Source organism: Daktulosphaira vitifoliae, unplaced genomic scaffold, assembly GCF_025091365.1.
Source record: "Daktulosphaira vitifoliae isolate Bord-2020 unplaced genomic scaffold, ASM2509136v1 Scaffold_3, whole genome shotgun sequence".
NCBI lineage: Eukaryota > Metazoa > Arthropoda > Insecta > Hemiptera > Phylloxeridae > Daktulosphaira > Daktulosphaira vitifoliae.
In genome coordinates this window covers 41,961,045-41,984,806 of record NW_026099574.1, presented here as the reverse complement: position 1 = coordinate 41,984,806, position 23,762 = coordinate 41,961,045, and the positions used below count along the sequence as shown (strand labels likewise).

At 25.1% G+C, this 23,762-nt stretch overlaps 3 protein-coding genes across 5 annotated transcripts in view; 2 read left to right on the top strand and 1 right to left on the bottom strand.

Moving 5' to 3' along the window:
- The first annotated feature begins 352 nt into the window (after positions 1 to 352).
- On the top strand, positions 353 to 11,292 carry LOC126903039 (ubiquitin conjugation factor E4 A). 2 transcript variants are annotated; one of them, XM_050680952.1, is made up of 15 exons: positions 353 to 1,055; positions 1,139 to 1,375; positions 2,480 to 2,623; positions 5,641 to 5,955; positions 6,011 to 6,128; positions 6,180 to 6,333; positions 6,393 to 6,596; positions 6,752 to 7,043; positions 7,131 to 7,276; positions 7,530 to 7,679; positions 8,602 to 8,685; positions 8,757 to 8,916; positions 10,462 to 10,633; positions 10,723 to 10,930; positions 11,014 to 11,292. In XM_050680952.1, exons 1-15 carry the CDS (start codon positions 513 to 515, stop codon positions 11,141 to 11,143), a joined length of 3,057 nt encoding a protein of 1,018 aa, XP_050536909.1. In that variant the 5' UTR covers positions 353 to 512; the 3' UTR covers positions 11,144 to 11,292. The 2 variants fall into 2 exon arrangements, with proteins under 2 accessions (XP_050536909.1, XP_050536908.1); XM_050680951.1 differs by having other exon boundaries at positions 354 to 1,055; positions 6,011 to 6,333.
- A 377-nt stretch (positions 11,293 to 11,669) lies between these two features.
- Positions 11,670 to 22,678, bottom strand: LOC126903041 (thioredoxin reductase 1, mitochondrial). 2 transcript variants are annotated; one of them, XM_050680954.1, is made up of 9 exons: positions 22,504 to 22,678; positions 21,460 to 21,680; positions 19,509 to 19,633; positions 16,735 to 16,964; positions 16,451 to 16,668; positions 14,484 to 14,657; positions 14,066 to 14,254; positions 11,980 to 12,149; positions 11,670 to 11,918 (listed from the first exon to the last, which is right to left on the bottom strand). In XM_050680954.1, the coding sequence occupies exons 1-9, from the start codon at positions 22,520 to 22,522 to the stop codon at positions 11,789 to 11,791; spliced, it is 1,476 nt and encodes a 491-aa protein (XP_050536911.1). In that variant the 5' UTR covers positions 22,523 to 22,678; the 3' UTR covers positions 11,670 to 11,788. The 2 variants fall into 2 exon arrangements, with proteins under 2 accessions (XP_050536911.1, XP_050536910.1); XM_050680953.1 differs by lacking the exon at positions 22,504 to 22,678 and adding an exon at positions 21,748 to 21,910.
- The window catches only part of LOC126903042 (C-factor), a 10,106-nt gene continuing 8,467 nt past the window's right edge, over positions 22,124 to 23,762 (top strand). The window contains exon 1 of the mRNA XM_050680956.1: positions 22,124 to 22,458. Within this exon, the coding sequence (XP_050536913.1) occupies positions 22,330 to 22,458 (129 nt within the window). The 5' untranslated portion in view covers positions 22,124 to 22,329. The remainder of the gene's footprint in view (positions 22,459 to 23,762) is intronic.

Sequence of the window (23,762 nt, the reverse complement as noted above, 5' to 3'; positions counted from 1 at the left end):
TTCTAGTAAAGTTTTAATAGGAAAAATTATATTCGGTTTGAATTAATAATAAACTCTTGATATACATTAAACCAATATTCAGTATAATTACTTATCAAACTCATTTCACAAGTATAAAAAACAATTTTTATTAACTATTAAAACATTACATTAATAATGTCTCAATACTCTTAATAAATTTTTTATTATAGGAATAATCACAAAGATGTTTCAAATTTATAAAAAAATTTTTTAATGTTATCTACTGATCAAACAAACAGAATAGATAAGATATTATCTAACTGTGCCTTCTTTATTATTTATGATATTAAATAAAATATTTATAAATCCACCTCGATAACAGCAATTGATAGACACTGTGTTAAACCATTCAATTTTACAGTGTTATTTAAGTTTAATCTTGAATTAATTATGATCTGATTAGTGTTGAATGTATTTTTTCGTTTTTTTTTTCAAATGATATTAAAAACCAATTGATTAATTTTATAAATATATTGTTTTATTGTTCTAAAATGTCTGAAGGCAACGAGTTTTCTATTTTTAAAAAAAAGATTAATGATCAAACTCAATTATGTCCTGATGATAGTACGTCTAATCCCGAAATAAAATACGCGGATAACTGCATTGATGAAACATTCAATAAATTCGTAGAGAAAATTTTTCATTTCACATTAAAACCAAATTTTGACAAAGAGTATAACGCATCTATTGTTTATTTACCTGATATAACTGAAATATTGAAATATTATGATGGAAACCAGACTGATATTGAAATGTTAGAACAAGCTATTTTTGAAAGAATACTTTTACCTAAACCAGATTCATATTTAATGAAATATAAACAGAGTGTATCAATTAATGAACATACTATTCAGAAAAAATGCATTATTTATTTATTTGAATGTTTTTTGGAATTAAATTTAATGCAACAACAAAATTGTTATCCATCAATTAATGATAATGTATATGAAATCATAAGAGGATTTTTGTATACAAATGTATCCACGGCTCTAAAACAACCAGATCTATACGACTCTCAAAATATTAGTTTACAGGTTTGTATAATTTTGAGAGAATTACTCTCTCTCTCTATATATATATATATATTTAATTTACAATTGTTCAATATTTAATATAGATTTTGGATATTTTTAAAAATAATAAAGCTACTATGGAAGATTTTATGAAGTTTTTGACTTCTATAAATAAACTAATTATAATGGATGAAGATGATCAAGAAACTCAGTTAAAAATTATTTATCAACCAGTTTTAGATATAATAAAAGAAAAAATTAAAGAAGCTACAATTATATTTTTACCAAATTGTGAATTAGCTTTTATACAAGTTATTTCGTCAGATGTCCTACTAGCTAAAGTAAGGTTATTGCTTTAATGGAGTTCAAATTGTTGTAATGTATATTTATATAGATTATGTTAGATATGAAATATTTTTTAAAGAATAATAATCTTTTTTAATGTCCTACAAAGTCATATCTATAATAAAAAACAGTTATCATCTTAGAATAGGTTTTGAAAAAAAAAATACATATATACAATAATTTTGACTGTTTTCTTAAAAAATTACTTTTGTGCTCCGATTTACCAACATTTTTTTAAAATTAAGCATTCAATTACATAACTTAAAAAAAATTACTGGTAAAAAAATGTTTGCTGCTCATCAAGTATTTTAAAATGTTGAGAACTTTTGAGAAAAATGTTTGCTGACAGATTTACTTTCATCAGACTAATTTTTCATAGACTCAATTTGAGCAAATTTTATTGTTGGTGTAATTAAATTTCGCCATACCTCATATTTCTATATAAAAATACTTCTTTTTTTTAATTTTCATCATTTTTAAAGGGGCTATAACAAAAGAGTCGCCATAGGTTGCGCCTACGCCACCAAGACACAATTTTAATATTTTATAAAAAGAATTTTAATCCTATAATGTTAAACATTTTCGTCATGTGAGCTATTTTTTTTCTTAGATGCTCAAAACAATCCCTAGGACTTGAAGCACCTAAGATATCTTACAAAGATACCTTCTCTTGAATTTTTTCATAATAGCTAACTAATATAATGTAACAATAAATTGTTACGTAATATTTTAGATAACATCCGCTCCCAATGATCTTGTAATCCTCACAAAAAAAATTTTTATTGAAAAAAAAAAAATTATACATGTGTTATATAGTTAATATAAAAAAATCATTGTTTAAATATCAATCTACTAAAATTTTATTTTTTTTACAGTAGATTCTTGTTGATAAATCTTATTATAAATTACCCTTATTTTATAAAAAAAATAATTTAGTACTCTTTGTAATTCATACATATTATTATTTAGTTTCAGTGGAAAAAAATCTTACTTTTTCAATTATTTTTATTGTTTGAAAGCGAGCTATTGAAAATTTTAACTAAAAATAAATTTTATGCTATGTTTTTAAGTAATGTATAAACATTTAAATACAATTAAAGGTGTTGATTGATTATTGTCATGTGCCTATTGAAGCTACTGGTTATTATTATACAGATACTCTCCTAGGAGCTCTTTTTGCTATATCTGGGTTACCAAGATCACCAGGAGGCCAATTTGAATTTTTTCTGAAGCCAATGGAAGAAGTAAGTATTTGTAAATTTTTGAAAATTAACTTTTTTTATTAATTAATAATAAGTAACTAAACTTACAATTTATATATTGATAAACATTACAAATAGGCATTGAATTCTTATCTTGACATATTAATACACTTTAGTTTGGGCTAATATCACAATTTGCAATTGAGTAGAATGCAGTACTAATTAACTAAGTATTACTTTAAACGCTATAATAAGCATTTAAAAATATTGTTTTTAGATCTTTAGTATGCACTGAAAAGGCAAAAATCTGCAAAAAAATTAAATATGAAAAAAGATTTTTAATTTCAATTTAATATAAATGTATACTTTATATTTTATAAAATCTACACTTTTATTATTAAAATTAACCATAAAATTATTAAAAAGATATAAGTAGTTATTATTTTTATGGCAAACGTGTATAAAAATTGAAGAGCTTAACACAGAACTTTTTAGATAATAATTTGTTGTTAATTATGAATAAATGGATAACTTTGATTTTTAATATGTTAAAAATATCATTTTTAACCTTTTTTTTTTTTGTCTTTTAAAGTTAATTTTTTGAAAGTTTATAAAAAAAAAAATTGAATTTGTTACCATAACTTTTAGCTCAATTTCAAGTTTTAAGTTTACATTATTACAAAAAAAATTGTATGAAAATTAAAAAAATAGTATTTTTAAGATTAATATGCAGTAAGGAATTTGTATAATTACTATTTGCTACAAATTTATCAGAATAGCTCAATATTTTTTGCATTTTTATTGTAATAGATCACTTAAATAGAAATCACAATAATCATTTCTATATAACTTTTAGTGTTTAAAAATATATATTTTTTTTTTACAACTGTTAGGTTGGTTAATACCATTGGTATATCTTGGGAAAATTTTAAGTGCAGTGGTTTCCCTTTGCCTTCTGCACTAAGAACATGGTGTTTTTTCGGCACCATAGAAGCACGCGCGCTGTCACCCATCCGTTCACCTATGGCGGTAGGCATGGCTTAACACTAGAGTTTTGTCAACAACTAGTGTGACCACTGCGCCACACCACGCCCCCATGTCTAAAAATATACTATAATTGAAATATTCAGAACTTAATTAATTTTAAGGATTTGCTTTAACTAAAAAAATCAATCGAAATGTTTAAAAATATCTACTCAATTGAGCGTAATATAAAATTTGATTATAATTGTAAAAAATTTTTGTTAAATTCAGATGAAACTGAAAATCACTTTTTTTTTTTGTTACTAAACATGTTACTAAAAATTTGGAATATTATACTGTTAGTAACACACAAATAAAGTTAAAAAAATAATATATTACAATTATTTAATTTTGTAGTTGAAGCCTATTATCATAACAAACCTAATTTGACAATAAATACTTTAAAAAACATTTAAAATTAATGATTTTATTTATCTATAGGGAGAATGTGGTCTAAGTAACATTTTAATTGATAAAGTGGAAAATTTTTCAATTTTTTAGGGTAATAACTTTAATTAGATAATAGTTAAAAAAGTTGGTCAAGTGAAATATGAGAAAATAAATGAGAATCATAGAAAAAATTACATAGTAAATAAACTTTAATATGAGTAAACATTTTTTTCAAACGTAGGTAGCCTACAGTGATAGGATCCTTGATGTTCATTTAAGTTATTGAATCTAAATGAGATAAAAATCAAATGAGTTAAAAAATGTTCTTTTCATATTAAAGTATATTACATAAGCTTTAATTTAATGTAAATATATATATTTACTAATATTATATATATATATATATATATGTCAGTATTTCCAGAACATTTTTTTAAAAGTTGAGTTGAAAAAGTTCTACTTTCTATATGCATTTTTAAGGTTTGAACCCCCGCTGTATATAGGGAAATGGTCCGATTTAAAAAAAGAAGAATGTCAAGTGAAAGAGGTATATAAATAATATTTCTCTTAAAAAAATTGTATTAATCCATTCCTTTTTCAAAAAGTAATGGAAATATAAAGTTGGTACCATTTTTACTTTAAAAATAAAGTAATTAAAATCACTATCATAAAAAACGCTTCAATGCAAATCTGTAGATAGTGTTTAATTTTAAAATATTGGTGGATTATTTCAAAAGCTACATGATCTCCTATTTCCTTATTTATATCCTGATTATAAGTTTTATGATTTATAAGTGTAATATATGAATATATATATTTATAATATATAAAGGGAAGTGGTGTTATTTAAAAAAAAAAAGTATGTCTAATAAAAGAGGGATATAAATATTTAATCTCTTAAAAAAATTGAATTGATCCATACACTTTTCAATAAGTTATAGCCTTATAAAGTTAAAATGTAAAATATAAAATCGAGAATTTTAATACAAAAACAGCATACGGTAGGGTAGTCTTTTTCACTATAAAGACAAAATAAAGTCCAACATTTTTTTTTTTACATAATATAGTATATTACATGAGCTTTAATTTACAAAATATATATAAAAGTATCAGACTTTCCAGAACACTCTCAAAAGTTAAGTTAAAAAAGTTAATTTTTTTTTTGAAAAGGTTTGAATCTTCCTTTGTGGGCAGATGAAGGGTTAGATTTATAATAAAAATATACAAAATGATAGGTAAATACTTCATGAATTTATAAAAAAAAATTATATTGTTTTGGTCATTTTTAAAAAAGTTATGACAGTTTTAAGTAAAAAAAGTTGAAAAAATGTCAAAAATTAGCAATTTTTAAATTTGTAATTTTTTTGGAGATTTCTCCCATTTATGGGGAACGAGCGAATTTTTTTAATTTTTGGGGGTAAAGTCTTCGAATAAATACGATTTGTGATCTTTTGACGTATCGTTAAAAAAAATCGGTTCGGTGAGAGCTGAAAAAAGTGGTAACAGACAAAAAAAATTAAAAAAAAACTCATCTTAGTAAAATTAATACCTTCTTAGCTTCGAATCGAAGTAAAAAATTTTATTTAAAGTATTTTTTTATATTTTGTTTGTTAGATTTTAAATTTTTATCTTTTTGTCTTATGTAGTTGTCTGGACCACTAGAAAACAATATTTGGAATGGTATGGATACATTGCATCAACAATTACATCTTATTTTTTTACATCTTTTGAAATCTGGACCTGAAGTTAAACATAAAACACTACTGTGGTTGGGGAGTTGCTTGGAAAAAAATTCTGGGCGTTGCAAATTGTGGAATATTGAAACATCAATGCTAGAATTTATTTCTGATGGTTTTGCTATAAATTTGAGTGCTGTTCTTTTAAAATTATGTCAACCATTCATATCCAATACCAATAATATGAAATTATTAAAAATTGATCCTACTTACTGTGCAGCTAAAGTAGTATTAGTGACTAATTTTATGAATTTTTTTTTAATTACTTAATATTTTTAAGGTACAAAATATTGAAGAATCTAAATTACGAGGAGTTCATTTAAGAAAACTCGATGAAAGTACTATGTTGTTACCTACTAATTCAGAAAACCCAGATGACAAAAGACCTGTTTCTAAAGGTCAATATAATTTTATAACTGAATGTTTTTTCATGACACAAAAATCTTTAGAAATAGGATTTGCTCAAATACAAGAAAAAATGACAAATATCAATCAAGATCTTGCAAGAATGCAACAAACATTTATGGACACCCAACAGTCTGGGTCTGCTACCTCAGAAGTTATGAAACTCATAAATGATCGAATGGAAGCTGAAATGACAAAGTATATGAAGATTGCCTTTATTAATTTAAGTTTTAATTAAAATTATTCATAACTTTCAGGTATTTATCTATGAAAGCTGCTCTTTTAGAACCATCAACTTTACATCTACTTAGTCAATTTCAAAAAGCAACTTGTGTTTGGCTTGTTCAAGTTGTGTGTGATATTGACAAAGATTTCAATTTAGATACTTTGCAGTCTTATTGTCCAGATAAATTTAATATTCTCAAGTTTCCTATGGCCAGTGTTACTTCTCCAACTTTAAAGTATATATTTTAAAAATTTTACTGTAATCATCTTTTTAAATAATTAATGACCAATGATGTTAAAAACTATTCGATTTTTGACTGAACTGAAAATCACGAGTTATTATTATAGAGTAATTATAAATAAATATTTAAAATTTTAAAATGTATTTCAGATGTATACCTGAGTTTGTACTTGATAATATATGGAGGTATTTAATGTTAGTCCGACGTTTTCATTCACGTTCATTAGAAGAACCTGGTTTTGAATTAGTGAGTGAACTTTTAAATGCTATTTTAGTATTTATGATGTCCAATGATCGTGTAAGAAATCCACATTTAAGAGCTCGTTTAGCCGAATGTTTAGACTGTTTGTTACCTCATCCTGATGAAGATATTACAACTACAAATTCAATTGGATCATATTATAGACAAATGCTGTTTTTAAATCATCCTCACCGTAAACAAGTTTGTATTAATTTATAAAATTTTTGAAATTTATTTTTAATAAAATTTAGCAATTATCTATCAAATGTTTTAAATATAAAACAACAGATTGTGCATGCATTATTGGATGTATTTGTTGGTATTGAAATGACTGGACAAAGTGTTGAATTTGAACAGAAATTTAATTATCGTAGACCAATGTACATTGTAATGGATTATTTGTGGAAATTAGATGAACATAGAGAAGTTTTTAAGTAAGTAAAAATGTATGAATATCTTAAATTATTTGTAAATTCTCACTATATTATAATAGCATTATAAATAATTTACTATTAAAGTTAATTCCAATACTAATATATGAAATAATAAATAATAATGGATAAAATCATTAATCAAATCCTAAAATAGATGAATAATTGTCTATACTCAAATATGAGAAATGATCCACTGAGAATTTTCTTAGTTTCCCAGTCTTTCAATGATTTTACTAATTAATATTATTTAAAGAGAACTAGCAACTAGTGCAGAAAGCAATATGGAAGCTACAACACCACCATTATTCTTGAGATTTATTAATTTGTTAATGAATGATGCAGTTTTTTTGTTAGATGAAGCATTGACAAATATGGCTCAGTTGAAACAATTGCAAACTGCTCTGTAAGTGTATTTTTATCTAAGTCTGCTTTCCATAACTGTCCTCACAGCTTCTGATTCCTACCTTTTTATAACATATCCAAACCATCTTAATCAATTTTGTCTTATCATAAACATATAGAGATAAGTTTCATTAGCTCTAATAATGAATTTAGATTTGTAAAATATTTTATAAAGAATTTTGGTAAATTTCACTAAATTTGTATTTTGTAAGCAAAAATCAAATGTTGCATCACAGGTGTTAGTAAGACATAAAATTAAAAGAAAAAAATTATAGTCGGAGGCTATCTTTCTTGAGAAATTATTTAATGTAAATATCTTTCATAGCTATACTAATTTAAAAGTACATATTACAATAAATTAATTATAGTGCATTAATTGCTTACAAATTATAACAAAAGTGTATATATGTATTATATCTTCTTATTCGTTTTCTTATCCCGATTACTTGGGGTTGGTTACCCTTATTTTAAACTTTCATTTGATACAATCTCCCTCATCATCTATACACATATTAACCATCATATTGCATTTAATAAAATCCCTCCATCTATCTTTTGTTCTTCCTTCAACATTCATTTCTAAAACTGTTCTTAACGCATCCGATTCCTCTCTCCTAATAACATGATCAAATCATCTAAGTCTACTTTCTCTCATCTTATTCACAATTGATTCTATGCCTATACTTCCTCTTATATGCTCGTTCCTTATCCTATTTTCTTTAGTGACTCCACTCATCTGTTTATGCATTCTCATCTCTGCTGCACTCATTCTCTGGTCTATTCTCTTGTCAACCGCCCAACACTCTGAACCATACATCATAGCTGGTCTCACTACAGTCTTATAGAATTACACAGTGGACACTTCTCTCCACTTCACCCACCCGCACTTAATCTTGTGTCTTATTGAATGGTTGATATTTTAGTGATGCTGGAGAATGGAATAACTTATCTCAAAGAGAAAGAAACCAAAACATGGCACATTTTCAACATATTGGCATGATAGCCAGGTTTTTTGAAACATTTTATTTTTTATAATTATTTTATTTTGTATTTAATATTAAAAAATAATTACTTTTAGGTTTGACAATATACTTGGAAGAGAGACTATTAATACTTTTAAATACCTGACATCAGAAATAAAATCTATATTTTGTCACTCAACAATGGTTGAAAGAATAGCAGCAATGTTAAATTATTTTTTGTGTCATTTAGTGGGTCCGAAAAAGAAAAATTTTAAAGTATTTTAACTGATATATTATAAATATCTATAATGTGAAACGGTCCTAACTGATGTTTCTTATAATTTTTGGTATAATTAACATTTCTTGTTGTAATTATTTTTTAAATTTATGATACACTCTTGGATTATGTTTAAATTATATTTTTTATTATTTGTTTTTAATAATAAGTTTTTTTAAATTTTTATTTTCCAAAATTACAAAATGGCTAGTTCTTAGCATTTTTTTTACAAAAATAATTAATATGTCAATAAAAATGATTACCTGAATAATTATTGAATTATAAGATTTTTGAACGTAGAGTACTTACGTAACATGTGTGGAGTGTATTATGAATGCACACTAGTGCGAGCTGTATACGCCTACACTACATGCCCTCTCTGTATTAAAATGCTTGTAATTCAATTATTATTTATCCAAAAAATTTTATCAACCTATTGATTATTTTTGTAAGAAAAGTGTTAAAAACTGGCTATTTTAAAAAGTATAAAATGGAAAAAAAAATGTTATTTTATTATTAAAACCAAATGATAGGAAAATATCTAAGATATTTAAAAAAAAATTGTTTCAATTCATTTTTAAAAAAATTATGGTATAATATTAATGATAAAAAAAATTACAATGAAATGTTAATTGTATTATTTATAAATTTAGGAGTTTATTAATAGTCAATTGACTATTCCACCTATATATATATATATACAAGATGTTCTAGTGGTTTGAACTGTAATAGTTGAAAATGAAAAAATATTATAACATTTATAGTAAAATATACATTGTGCACTAATTTCAATACACGATCTATACTATACATTCGTATTATTACAAAATAGGATTTCATAAAACATAGTGGTATTTACGTAAATATGTAAATAATCACTCAATTTTTTCTTATAAAATTTTTAATGATTGATGAAATCTGCTTGGGGGTATTAAGTAGCCAAAGAATTTCCCTCCTATTTGCGCCTATGGAAACATATAAAAATAATTTTCAAATAAAATTTAAAATTAAATGATTATTTAGATTAAAAATTAATTATATCATCTAAGTTCTTGAAAAATTGTCATACAAAAAGAAGATGAAATTCAATATACTTTTAGTAGTACATTGCTAAGGCTTTTAATTGAGGGAGAACTCGGTCCCTTTTCCTCTAATGATGGTTAATAAGTGTTCCCTTTTAGATTTAATTATAATTTAGTCCATAATTAAGATATCGCATTTTAATTTTAATTTTAACAAGGTAATTTTTAAATTAGAAGTAAAAATGGAAATTTTTTTTAAAATAAAGTGACCATACTTTTCCATGAATAATTGTATAGTATTGTTTAGTAATTTTTAATTTTAAAATTTTTTCTATAAGGTATGCAGAAAAACTTAATTTTAACATTTTAAAAAACTACAAAACTACATTTTTACATCCCTTTTAAACTCTTTTTTATATATATTCATAACGTTTTGTCCAGGAACATTTTGTTCACAAAAATAGATTATTAATGAAAAATGATTACAAATAAAAAAATGAAGATTTAAATACTTGTGTGTAGGTAAAAGATATGAAAGAATATAAATTTGAACCTGCTGAAATAGTTTTGAATATTTGTACAATATATTTACATTTGGGAGAAAGTGACTATGGAGAGGCATTTTGTTTGGCTATTTCAAAAGATGGTCGTTCTTATAATTCAAACTTATTTAAACAAGCTGAAGATGTATTAGGTTTGTATAATCTTATTTTTTACTGTTATTTTGGTTAAATTTTTTTACACATTTATAGTAAACAATAAAATATGAATAAATACTTATAGTTAGGATTGGTGGATCATCCCTTATTCCTGGTATGGCAAATATTGCATCAAAAGTATCTAAACATGCTATTCAACAGAGCAATGATGACGAGTTATTACTCTCTGAAATACCTGAAAACTTTTTAGATCCTATAATGTCTACTATTATGACCGACCCTGTTACTTTACCATCAAGCAAAGTAAATGTAGATAGGTCCACAATACTAAGGTAAGTTAACATTTGGATATAGTAACATTTGTTCAAAGTTATTTTTTATGCTAATACAAAAATCAAATTATTTTTAATTTTAGACATTTTTTGAATGAACAGACTGACCCGTTTACTCGATCTCCTTTAACAATGGATATGGTCAAATCAAATGTTGAATTAAAAAAACAAATTGATGAATGGATTAAAGGGAAAAAATCTACTTCTAAATAAACAGTCGTTTCATCTTTTTAATTTAAATATAAAGAATTTACATTTCCTATAAGAAAATTCATTAATTGTTTTTTTTTTTTTTTTTTTTTGTTATGGCTCAAATGGTTTATAATTAAATGTGTTTTATGTATTAATTTTTTTAAAAACAATTGTATTTATTATTATTTCCTTTTTACCTAAAATGGTTTAGTGCAAAAAAATTTTATTTCCACCAATTAATTAAGTAAAATTATTTATTATTAAATGACCAAAAACATTTAATAAACTTCAAGATACTAAGATAAAAAAGGTTATTTTAAAGATGATAAATATTACTGTATGTAATAATTTTTTAATTTATAATAAGTTATTAACTATTAAAACTATTTTATGAAAATATGTTCGAACCCCTCAGAGCAATTTATTAATTTGTATAACGAAATAACTTAAAATTAAAAACAATTCAACTTGAACTTTTTCAAAATAACTATTAAAATATTTAACTTTTTGAAAAATAGTATTGACAGTAAAATAAAATAAGACTTGGTTATAAAATATATTTTTAATTGTGTATAACATAAATATGTTAATGATTCACCTTTACCAATAAAATAAAATAAGAGTAAAAAATATAAATTTGAAGTAAATAATCATATAGACTAATATTTAACTACAACAACTTTGTGGTGTTGGATCTTCTCCTGAACGTTTAGTTATGGCTACTCTAGTGAATTCTTCTGATATTGTTGGATGTATTCCAACTGTATCTTTTAAATGTTCAAAAGTTAAGCCAGCTCTGTAAAAATATAATAGATTTAATAATAAAACAAATCACTTTCTTTTTTATTGATTTTTACTTTATTGCTGCAGCATAACCTTGAATAACTTCACCAGCTTGTGGTCCTATGAAATGCATTCCTAATACTTTTTGAGGTGCTTCTACTAATGTAATAACTTTTAAATAACAATGTTTAACATTTTTCTGTGGTATAAAAAATTCTGTAGGCTTATAATAAGCATGATAGACCTGATTAATAATAAAAAACGATAAGTAAACAAAATATAATACTATATTTAGAAATTATCCTAAATATAGTATTATAGTAATACATTAAATAATCTATTGTATCATAAAAAAGTTTTAAACATATATTTTTAAAAGAAAAGAATTCCAATCCTAGTACACTTCACTATAAATTAAAAATCTTTAATATGTTAATTCTTGCTAATAGGTAGGGTAAGCTAGAAGATAAAATTATCACTTTGAAAGCTAAATTTTATTTTATACTTATGAACTACTAAATAGTTATAGAATCCTCTTTTGAAAAAATGTTTTCTGAAATATATATACTTAGGAATGTTAGTTCATAGGACTAATATTTCATTTTTGATATAATTAAATAAATAAATTAAAATATAAAATGAGCTTTATTGACACGTAGTTTAGCAGGAGTTTGACTAAGTGCTTTCGCAAGTGATCTGTTTGCTATGCTGCACATCACAATATTTTGTCCATATTGCTTGTAAAAATAATACATTTGGCTGGCTTTAAACTTAAAAATGGTTCATTCTTTCAGTTGTTCCATTTAATTCTGAGGCGTAAGCTACAGTGTTTTCAATTGTAATTCCTTTTGACTTAAAAAATTTTTCAGGTTCTTGGAAATGTATTCTTTTCCATTATCACATTTAGTTTAAATATTCTTCTACTAGATCACAGTTTAATAATTTTTAATAATATTTTTCAAAATATTTAACAACTTCATTTTGTTTTTTAATAAATATATAGTAGTAAAATTAGGAGGTGTAATACACATCTATATGAATTAATTCTAATACTTTTTTAGCTTTTGATATTATAATATTGAATATAACATTCAAATTTGCTTTCCTTCAATGCAATCTTCACAAATCTTTGGTAAAATAATCTTACTTAGTTTCAGACTATCTACAAGAAATTGCACATATTTTAAACTTCTAAATGCCTTAGTTTTCTATGCTAAATATATGAAGATACAGTTACTATAGTTTCCTGCAGAATTGTTTTTTTATGTCTTAACTTATCACAGTAGTAGCATTTGAAATTAAAAACTTTAAAAGCATAAGGCTTAACTTCATTAAAATTTTCATGAATAGTTTCAGTTTACCATTTGGTGTCTTTATCTAATAAACATTGCTTAACAAAATAAAGAGTAATTTTATCTTTCACATTTGCAATAGCAGTAACCATAATGTTAAACACTTAGGTAATGTTAATAATAGTACGCAAGCAACCATAACCTTTTCAATTTTAGATCCAACAGCTTTCACATTACAATAAAGATCATTGAAAGGTGTTTGATCATCGAACAATTTGAACTAAATATTTTTCTATTGGCTTATTATTATACTTTAATGTTAACATTTTTCTCAAAAAAAAAAAAAAAACAAAATATTTAACATATTTTTCTTCTGAAAAGTTATTAACAAACGATTCTTCCATATGTCTTTTGTTCTAGGACCTCTTACATATTCAAGATGTAAATCACCAATACATTGAACAATCAGAAAAATGGTATCAACCTTGCTGATAAAAGCATTAACAGTAAATGGAGTATTTCCATTTTTGACTTCCAAACATTAAAAAAAAATTTCTGGGCCTAAAACCTAATATAATTAAATAAATTAACAAAATATAAAATAAGCTATATTGACAAATGATGGTTTTTAGAACAAGAAAAAAACATCAATATATAACCTTGAAAATGTTATCAAAATCGTCTGTTAGAATATACATTTCAACAATTTTAATTTATTTTTAAAAATCTTATGAAATAATAATATAATTTATTAACATATAAATAAACTACCTCCTTTCTTAATATAATAAGCTTAGTATTATCAATTTATAATAATTAAGTTATTTATTAAAAGTTAATTACTATTTTCCCTTGAAAATTGACTTACTTCAATTTTAGGTTCAGTATATCTTGCAATAGCTTCCTCTTCAGTAAGTCCAACACAACCATATTCAAGTGGTGAAAATATTGTTGTAGCAATATTATCATAATCCATTTGTTCTTTGCTACCATTATAAAGACGAGCTGCCAATAATTTTCCAGCTTGAATTGCTACTGGTGTTAACTCGGGTTTGCCCTATATAATAAAACTTGAATTAAAAGTAATTCTTTAAAAAAAAACTAATTTACATATAATGTAAGCTAACATGCAAGTTCTATTTGTAATGCTGTGAATACACATGACAAATTATTAATTTAATTAAACATCTATAAACAACTGATTATAGATGTGGGTACATATCAATTTTCTAGTGGCATATTAACTACATTTAAATAATTTTTAAATCTCAATATAATTTTTTTACATGAATCACATCACCAACAGCATAAATGTTTGGTACATTTGTTTGTTCAAAATTAACCACAAATTTTCCTGATTCTGGATGTGTTTGAAGTCCTGCTAAAGATGGATTTAGTTCTTCAGATAACGGTTTACGTCCAGTAGCAACAAGAACAGTATCAAATTCAGCTTGGTTGTTCTAAATATAAAATCAATAGCTGATAAAAATTTCAAAATATTATCATTTAAACTTAAGAAGTATTCTGTATAATAAATTAGATGATAAAAGGCCTTTAATAACTATCTAAAAAAAGTAATTACATTCATAAAATAAAATAATCATTTTATAGTGTTTAATTATGTTTTATATAACATCATAGATTATAAAAAAAAAAAAAAAAACGGTAGCACAGTGGGGTCGAGGCACAGTGTAGACAAGGCATAGATGGGACAAGTATAAATGATATTTGACAGTGATTAAAATCACTATCATAAGAAACGCTTCGATGCAAATCTGTAGATAGTGTTTCATTTAGAGAAATTGGTGGATTATTCCAAAAGCAACATCCACTCTTATTTCTTTGATTATATCCTAATTAGTAGTTCTTTGATTTTAAAATATAATATATGAATAAATACTAATTATAATTATTAAATTTAGTATGAAAATAAAAAAGTAAAAAAAATTTAATAAGTTTAATTTCTTATGTCTTATGACCTTTATTCTATGTCAATTAAATTATATAATATTCATGAAAGTCAATATATTCTCCTAATAAGATATTTTAAAATAAAATAAAATACAAAACCTAGAATTTTAATAGAAAAATAGCATATTTTTGAATACGGTAGCCATTTGCGCATAGAAGATAGGTCGTCAGGATAAATTTTTTTTCTAAATTTTATAGTACATGACATAAGTTTTAATTTGATATATGTTTAAAGGACGCAGTATTTCCGGAACACTTTCAAAAGTTAAGTTGAAAAAGTTAGTTTTTGTAAAAAAAGTTGCTATTTTAAATCCCCCTTGTGAGCAGAATTAGTGTTAGATTTTCAAAAAAAATGATATCAAACGAAAGGAAATTACCTAAGGTTTCAGTATAAAAAAAAATTATGTAGATTTATTGATTTTTGAAAAAGTTATTGAAGTTTTAAGTACAAAAAACATCCTTATAGAAGGTGATTTTTATCGCAAATATTACATTTTTTTTTAAATTTCGGCAGCAATTTGCAAATAGTAGATAGGGTGTCGGGACAAATTTTTTTTTTTCATTTTATAGTACATAAAATAAGCTTTAATTTGATATATGTTTAAAGGACGCAGTATTTCCGGAACATTTTCAAAAATTAAGTTGAAAAAGTTAGTTTTTGTAAAAAAGTTGCTATTTGAAATCCCACCCAATGAGCAGGTTAAGTGATAGATTTTCAAAAAAATGATATCAAATGAAAAGGAAATATCTAAGGTTTTAGTATAAAAAAAAATTATGTTGATTTGTTGATTTTTCAAAAAGTTATGGAAGTTTTAAGAAAAAAAAGTGAAAAAAATGATAAAATTTACAGATTTTTAAATTTTTAATTTTTTTGGATATTTCCCCCATTTTTGGGAAACGAGGGAAATTTTTTCAATTTTTAAGGGTAATGTCTCCAACTAGATACAATTTGTGATCTTTTGACGTATTTTTAAAAGAAATCGGTCCAGTGAGAGCTGAGAAAAAGTGGCAACAGACATAAAAAAAAAAAACCCAGCACAGTGGGGTCGCGGCATAGTGGGGATGTTGCATAGTTGGGTCCAGTATAGATTTAATCTGACAGTGNAAAAAAAAAAAAAAAAAAAACACATCATAGTAAAATTAATACCTTCTCAGCTTCGCATCGAAGCTAAAATACAATTTTTCCACAATAAACATAAGAAGTTTAGTACAAAATCTCACAATTCAAGCAACTATATACACAGTTAAGTTAATACTTAAAATATTATATTTTATAAATTACTTCAACTCCATTCCATTCAACTAGCAATTTTCCATTTGGTTGTTTTTTCACACTAGTAGGAATTTTTCCAATTAAAAATTTGACACCTTTATCTTCCATTTCACTTTGAATTAAATTTACCATATCTCTATCAAAACCTCTAAGGATCATAGATCTAACCATAACAGTAGCTTGATAACCTAATCCTCTTAAAAATCCAGCACATTCTAATCCTATATCTAAAGAATAACATTCGATTTTCTGAATTATTAATTAATTTATCTATTAATTAAATTATTACTTACAACCAGCGCCAATTACTAAAGTATCACCAGGTGGACTATTTAAAGAAAAAATATCATCACTTGTAATACAATATTCTTTGCAACCAGGAAAATTAGGATATTTAGGTCTACCCCCAACAGCAATAACAATATCTTTTGCTGTTAGTCGTTTTTCTTTTCCACCTTTCATTTTAGCTAAGACTGTATGATTATCTTCAAACACTCCATGGCCATTTACATATTCGATTTTCCTAGGAAGAAGAGCACATCATTTTACTTATTTATTACATAATATTTAAACTTAAATAGTAATATTTTGTGTAAAATCTTAGCAATAGAATATAATTTCATGAGCAAAAATATTTTAAAATAGGGAAAAGTGAGAATTCCAGCAATTTTATTTAACAATTTAAATCATTAAGAAATTGTATAAAATTTGGTGTAATATGGAGCAAATGAAGAAATTCTGATATACAAAACTAGTTGATCTCACGGTTTAAACGTGAATTCTATAGAATTTTTGTTTATGTGACATTATAAGGCCAATGTTTTGTACTCAAATATCAATTTTCTTATCATTAATGCATGATAATCTCCCAAGTGCATGTAGATAATTTTAATTTTACTCTTAATAATTGATATACAATGGTACATAGGTCAAACAACAACTTCACAACAAAACTTAAAGTACTCAAAGTAGTATATAGTGTAGTAGCTACACTATATAGGGTACACAAATATTATATTGTATTTATTTTTCAATTATAAAATAACTGTATATTTCCAATTTTGCATACTTAAATCATTTTTAATTTTAAAAAAAAAACCCCAGCACAGGGGGGTTGCGGCATAGTGGTAACGTGACATAGTTGGATCAAGTATAATGATATCTGACAGTGATTAAAATCAATATAAAAAAAACCCCTCAATGCAAATCTTTAGATAGTATTTAATTTAAAAAAATTGGTGGATTATTCCAAAAGCTACATGATCTGCTATTTCCTTATTAATATCCTGATTAAGATAAAGTATGTCGAATAAGAAAAGGGATTATTAAAAAATATTATTTCTCATAAAAAAATTGTGTTGATCCATACACTTTTCAATAAGTTATAGCATTATAAAGTTAAAAATGTAACAAATAAAATCGAATATTTTCATACAAAAATAGCATTTGGTAGCCATTTTCACCGTGAAGACAAAATAAAGTACAATTTTTTTTGTCTTAATAAATACATTATCAATAATTTAAGATATATATCAAAGTGTCGGACTTTCCGGAACACTTTCAAAAGTTAAGTTGAAAAGTTAATTTTTTGTAAAAAAAGTTTTTTTAAAAAAGTGTCATTTTAAATCTCCCTATGGGCAGGTAAAGGGTTAAATTTATAAAAAGAATATACTAAATAATAGGTAATGACATCAAGCATCTATAAAAAAAAAATTATATTGTTTTGGTCATTTTTAAAAAAGTTATAGCATTATAAAGTTAAAAATATAAAAAAGAATTTTTTTACAGAAATCGTATTTTTTTTATTAACTTTGATGTCTGTTTTCACCATAAAGATAAAATAAAGTCTGAAATTTTTTTTTACCATAATAAAGTATATTACATTAGCTTTAATTTAAGATATATATAAAAGTGTCAGACTTTAAATAAAGAATTTTAATAAAGAAAAAATATACCAAATGATAGGTAAAGACATCAAGCATCTATATAAAAAAAATTATATTGATTTGTTCATTTTTGAGAAAGTTATGGCAGTTTTAGGTAAAAAAAATTGAAAAAATTTCGAAATTTAGCCATTTTAAAATTTGTAATTTTTTTGGAGGTTTCCCCCATTCACGGGAAACGAGAGTAGTTTTTTTCATTTTTTGAGGATAATGTCTTCGACTACATACAATTTCTGATCTTTTGATGTATTATTGAAAGAAATCCGTTGGGTGAGAGCTGAGAAAAAGTGGTAACAGAGAAAAAAAAAATATCATAGTAAAACCAATACCTTCTCAGCTTTGCATCAAAGCTAAAAGTAAATAGAAGTTTAAATTTATTAAAATTGGTATTTACTTTTGAAAAATAAAAATATGTATTGATATATGTAACAACTACAAGTAAATCAAGAATTATATTACTAACAGTAGGTATATGAAACTGTTGCTAGTACAAAAAATTCACACAAAAACATAATTGAAAGACCTACCTTTGTGTCAAATTTCATGTTTTTACCAATACTGGAAATGTCTTATAATTTTGATAACAAGTCAGTGAGTTAGTAAAAAAAGTGAAAATATTACAAATGCTTCCATTTTGAAAACATTTAACATTAAGGGGTGATTTATTTTATAGTACTCTAAGCGACTAGGGCTTAATAAATAATTAAAATTTTAAAAGCCTATCTTAAGTATTAATCGAGTAAATTGTTTTGTATAAAGCTACACTTACATTACTAGAATTTGGCTTAGATAATTATTTATAAAATTATCAATTTTCCAGAAACTTTATGGCAATCTCTATTTGATTCCATACATAGAATAAAATAGGACAAGAGATATTAAAATAATTTTTTTCATTTTAAACATACAATAATTAAATTGAAAAAATAAACATTTTTATTATTTATTATTATAACCTCAAATTTAAAATTGTGTTTTAAAAGTATAACAATAATAAAAATCTTCAAATGCTTATATCCCCTTCTTAACACAACACTGCCCTCTATTAGAAATAAAGAAGCAGCTGTATTTATTTAAAAGAATCATTAAAGTTAAAGATCAACTTATAGTAGAAATTTATTTACTTGTCCCTTAATTGTACACGTGTAACCCAATTGACTGATTTTATATGATTTTGTACAGCTTCAACTAATGAACTCCAATTAAAGGAAATTGGACCTTGTATTTCCCAACCATAACTTTGAGCTTCCTAAAAGTTAATAAATAGTAGAATTACATATATTTAAGTGATTGAATTTACTATGTTGCTAATGTGTTATAACATACTGCTCACTAAAAAAGATGACAGTTTTCAAAAAACCATTATTTTTTAACCCAATAATCCCCAATGTTGTGTAAACGAAACATCTATTAAGTTTTTTTTTCTTAATTATATTATTAAATGAAATTACTTTAAAACAATTTTGAACAATGTCACAAAAAATAATATAAATAGTTAATCTTAATGTTGTGAATATGCAACATTTTATTGTAAAAAAACTCAAAAGGTATTTCAATTGATTTTTACTTAATAAATTGTTATGCGAGTATAAACTTAGCAAAAAAATTCAGTGAAAACATAAAATTAGTTTTTTTTAATCTTGAGGACTAATGGGTAAAAATTACTAGCATTAAATTTTTAAATTAAGGTCTAAAAAAAATTTTTACAACTGAAAATGAATGGAATAAGTTAAATTTACACAAAGAGATTAACATAAAAAAAATGAAAGTAACTTTTCTCCTCAATAACAATATACTTCAAGTCTTTATAACAGCTTACATTACTTAGATTATTAAAAATGAAGAATTATTTTTATATATGATTTAATTTTATTCTTCTTTTTCCTCGTCTTAATCCTAACTACTTGGGGTTGGGCACTCTTATCCAAAACTTTTACTTGACACGATCACCCACATCATCTACGCTCACATCAGCTGTCTTCATATCGCATTCAATAACATCCCTCAATCTCTTTTTTGGTCTTCCTCTACTTCTTCCTTCAACATTCATTTCTAAAACTGTTCTTACCGCTTCCGATTCCTCTCTCCTCATAACATGACCAAATCATCTAAGTCTACTTTTTCTCATCTTATTCATAATTGATAACCTATTTTCTTTAGTAACTCCACTCATCTGTTTATGCATTCTTATCTCTGCTGCACTCATTCTCTGGTCTATTCTCTTGTCAACAGCCCAACACTCTGAACCATACATCATAGCTGGTCTCACTACAGTCTTATAGAATTTACCTTTTAGCTTCATTGAAATTCTTTTATCTCATAACACAATGGACGCTTCTCTCCACTTCACCAACCCGCATTAAAACCTGTGTCTTACATCCTCGTCAATACCCACACTTTTTTGCACAATTGATTCTAATACTTTCAACCTCTTCAATCTCGTTCTCGCCTATTGTCATTGGTCTCCTTATTTCACCTACCTTGTATTCTCCTTTATCAAACTCGTACTCTATAAACTCTGTTTTACTTCTACTTATTCTTAAACCCTTTTCTTCAAGAGCTGATCTCCACACCTTTAGCCTTTGATTAATTTCCTCCCTATTTTCTCCTATTAACACTATATTGTCAGCAACAACATGCACAATGGCACCTCTCCTTGTATTTCTCTAGGAATTTCATCCATCGCTATAGAGAATAAGTATAGCAGAACCTTGGTGCACTCCTACTCTTACCCGAAAACCTTCTGATACTCCTCCTACGTTTTTTACCCAGGTACAAGTGCCATCATACATATCTTCTATTATATTAATGTACCTTTTCGGGACTCTTTTTCTCATTAATGCCCACTTTAAAACCTCTTTTTGTACTCAATCATACGCTTTCTCTAAATCTATAAATAACATACAAAGCTTTCCTGGCATTTTACTCCTACTCTCACCAACAATCTCCTTTGCAATATTCTTTACACAACTAGCAAATCTATTTCACACATCATTTATGTCTCCCTCGACATATTATTTCATTTTAATAAAAAAAAAAATTATTAAAGCTATATTTTTTTCAATAATTACTTACATGAATAGATTCTCCTAGAAGAGCAGCTTGGTGCATAAGTTTCTTAGGAATACATCCAACATTAACACAGGTTCCACCAATTCCCCAAGTAGTTCCTCGTTGCGATGGAAGAACAAAATCAAGAACTACAACTTTTTTTCCAAAATTGGTTGCTTCTTTAGCACAGGCCAAACCACCTGAACCGCCACCCAATACTAAGAGATCAAAATCATACTGTCCACCTACAATTATATATAATACAAAATTTTTATTAGAAATTAAAATACAAGGCTGGTCAATCAGGCTTACATGAACTTGTAGTTCTTTTAAAAGAATCCTTACTAAAATTTATAAATTTTTTTTGCAAAATGTTAATAGGGGACAAAATATTAAAACGCATTATTTCAAACTAGCTATATTTTAAATTATTATAACAATGAAAACATATGTTAGATTTTAACGGAAAAATTGGACTCAAAAATAAATTACATCTAAAAATATATTTAGTTACGTAAAATAGTACTTATATACATAATAATTATATAACTAATATAAACTAGGGAGATAGCTTTTCAGAATTAATAGTATATATATCATTTTCTAGTGATTAGCGGTATAATCGAATGATATGAAAGCACTTTTCATGATAATGTTATCATTTATAACTATGATTACGTAATTCGGAAAATCCATTCAGTTTACCACCATTGAGTTCTATTAAACAAAACATTATCATTTCATAAGATTATAAAAATATAACTTCATTTTATGTGGTTTCAAAAGTGTGGTTTTTGAACAATACTACCCGTATGTTTAATTTGTAGTTTATTAAACACAAATTGTTAGACCAGCACAAATTATCAGTTTAAATTTATATTAAAATAACTTAGTATGTGTTCAATACTTATAACAGGCGCAAATCGAGGAATAGGTTTAGGACTAGTGAAAAACTTACTCGTACATCAACAACCTAAAATTCAACACATTTTTGCGACATGCAGAGACAAGGGAAAAGCTAAGGTATTGCTTAGGTATTATTGTCATATTACGTACTGTAGTACTTACTAGAATCGACGGGAGCCATTTTTTATTTTTTAATAAGTTAATAAGCTTAATTTCTCTTTATAAATTATACACAAACTGCACTGATTAATGAAAAAATATTATTTATTCAGTATTAACTATCAAATGACTTTTATTACAGTAAGCAATGATTTTCTACTGGTAGTAAGAATAGTGGTTATACTAATACCGTAGTCTTAAAACGCTTATCTATAATAGTAGTGTAAAGGCGTGAATCAACATATTTCCTGTTTATTATATCAAATAAAACAACATATCCTATGGAAAACAGCGCTCATTGTGGCTAAAACATGAATAATTAAAGATTGTGATATCTGTTATTTAGAATTAAACTGTAATAAATTGTTAATAATCTATTCATACTAGGTTTTATAAAAATTTGCTCACCAAACATTGGAAAAATTAAAGGAGTTTAGGGCTACATATTTTACAAGCATTGAGGAAATGTTTAATATAATTAATTTATCTAATGATGTTCATCAGCTTATTGACGAGACCAAGAGATCACGTCGTTCCATTGAGAGCAGTATTCATAACTTCAATAGTGATATAGATTTTCTTACTTTGGCATTACGTCACTGCACAAAATGGTCTGAAATATGTATAAAGCCGGCCAAAACTACTATTTTTTAATGGATATTTTTTTATCCGAAAAAAATCTTTTTTAATAATTTGAAAAGGTTATTCCCCTAAAAGGAGTTATATACCTTTTTTATAAAAATTTCGTGAATTTACGATTTTTACAATATAACCATATTATACTACTAATCTTAAGGTACAAAAAGAAGTAATAACAAATTTGCATTTGGGTGCATATTCCATATTTAACAGCAATATGAACTTTTCAAGTATGTGAATTATGCCACATTTTATCTACGATTTTTATACTTTTTTTAATAATTTGCGTAAAAATTTTCAGCTTTGTGATTTTTGCATTCAATTTGATGATTTATAAAATGGAAAATACATTATCCAACGTTTTACAATTTAAAAGTATTTACCGACGTACGACACTTGTTTATAAAACAAATGTAATTTTTATCTGTAGAGTGTCCAGAAATTGTAAATGGAAGGGGATATCACCAAAATATGCTTTATTAGTATACATATAATTTACAAAAATCAATTCTTTATTAAAATAATGTATTTTATTTGAAATTAAAAAAATATATTTAATATTTTTCAAAAAAATCACAATTTTATCTTCGATGCGAAGCTAAAATTGTTTTTTTTTTTTTTTT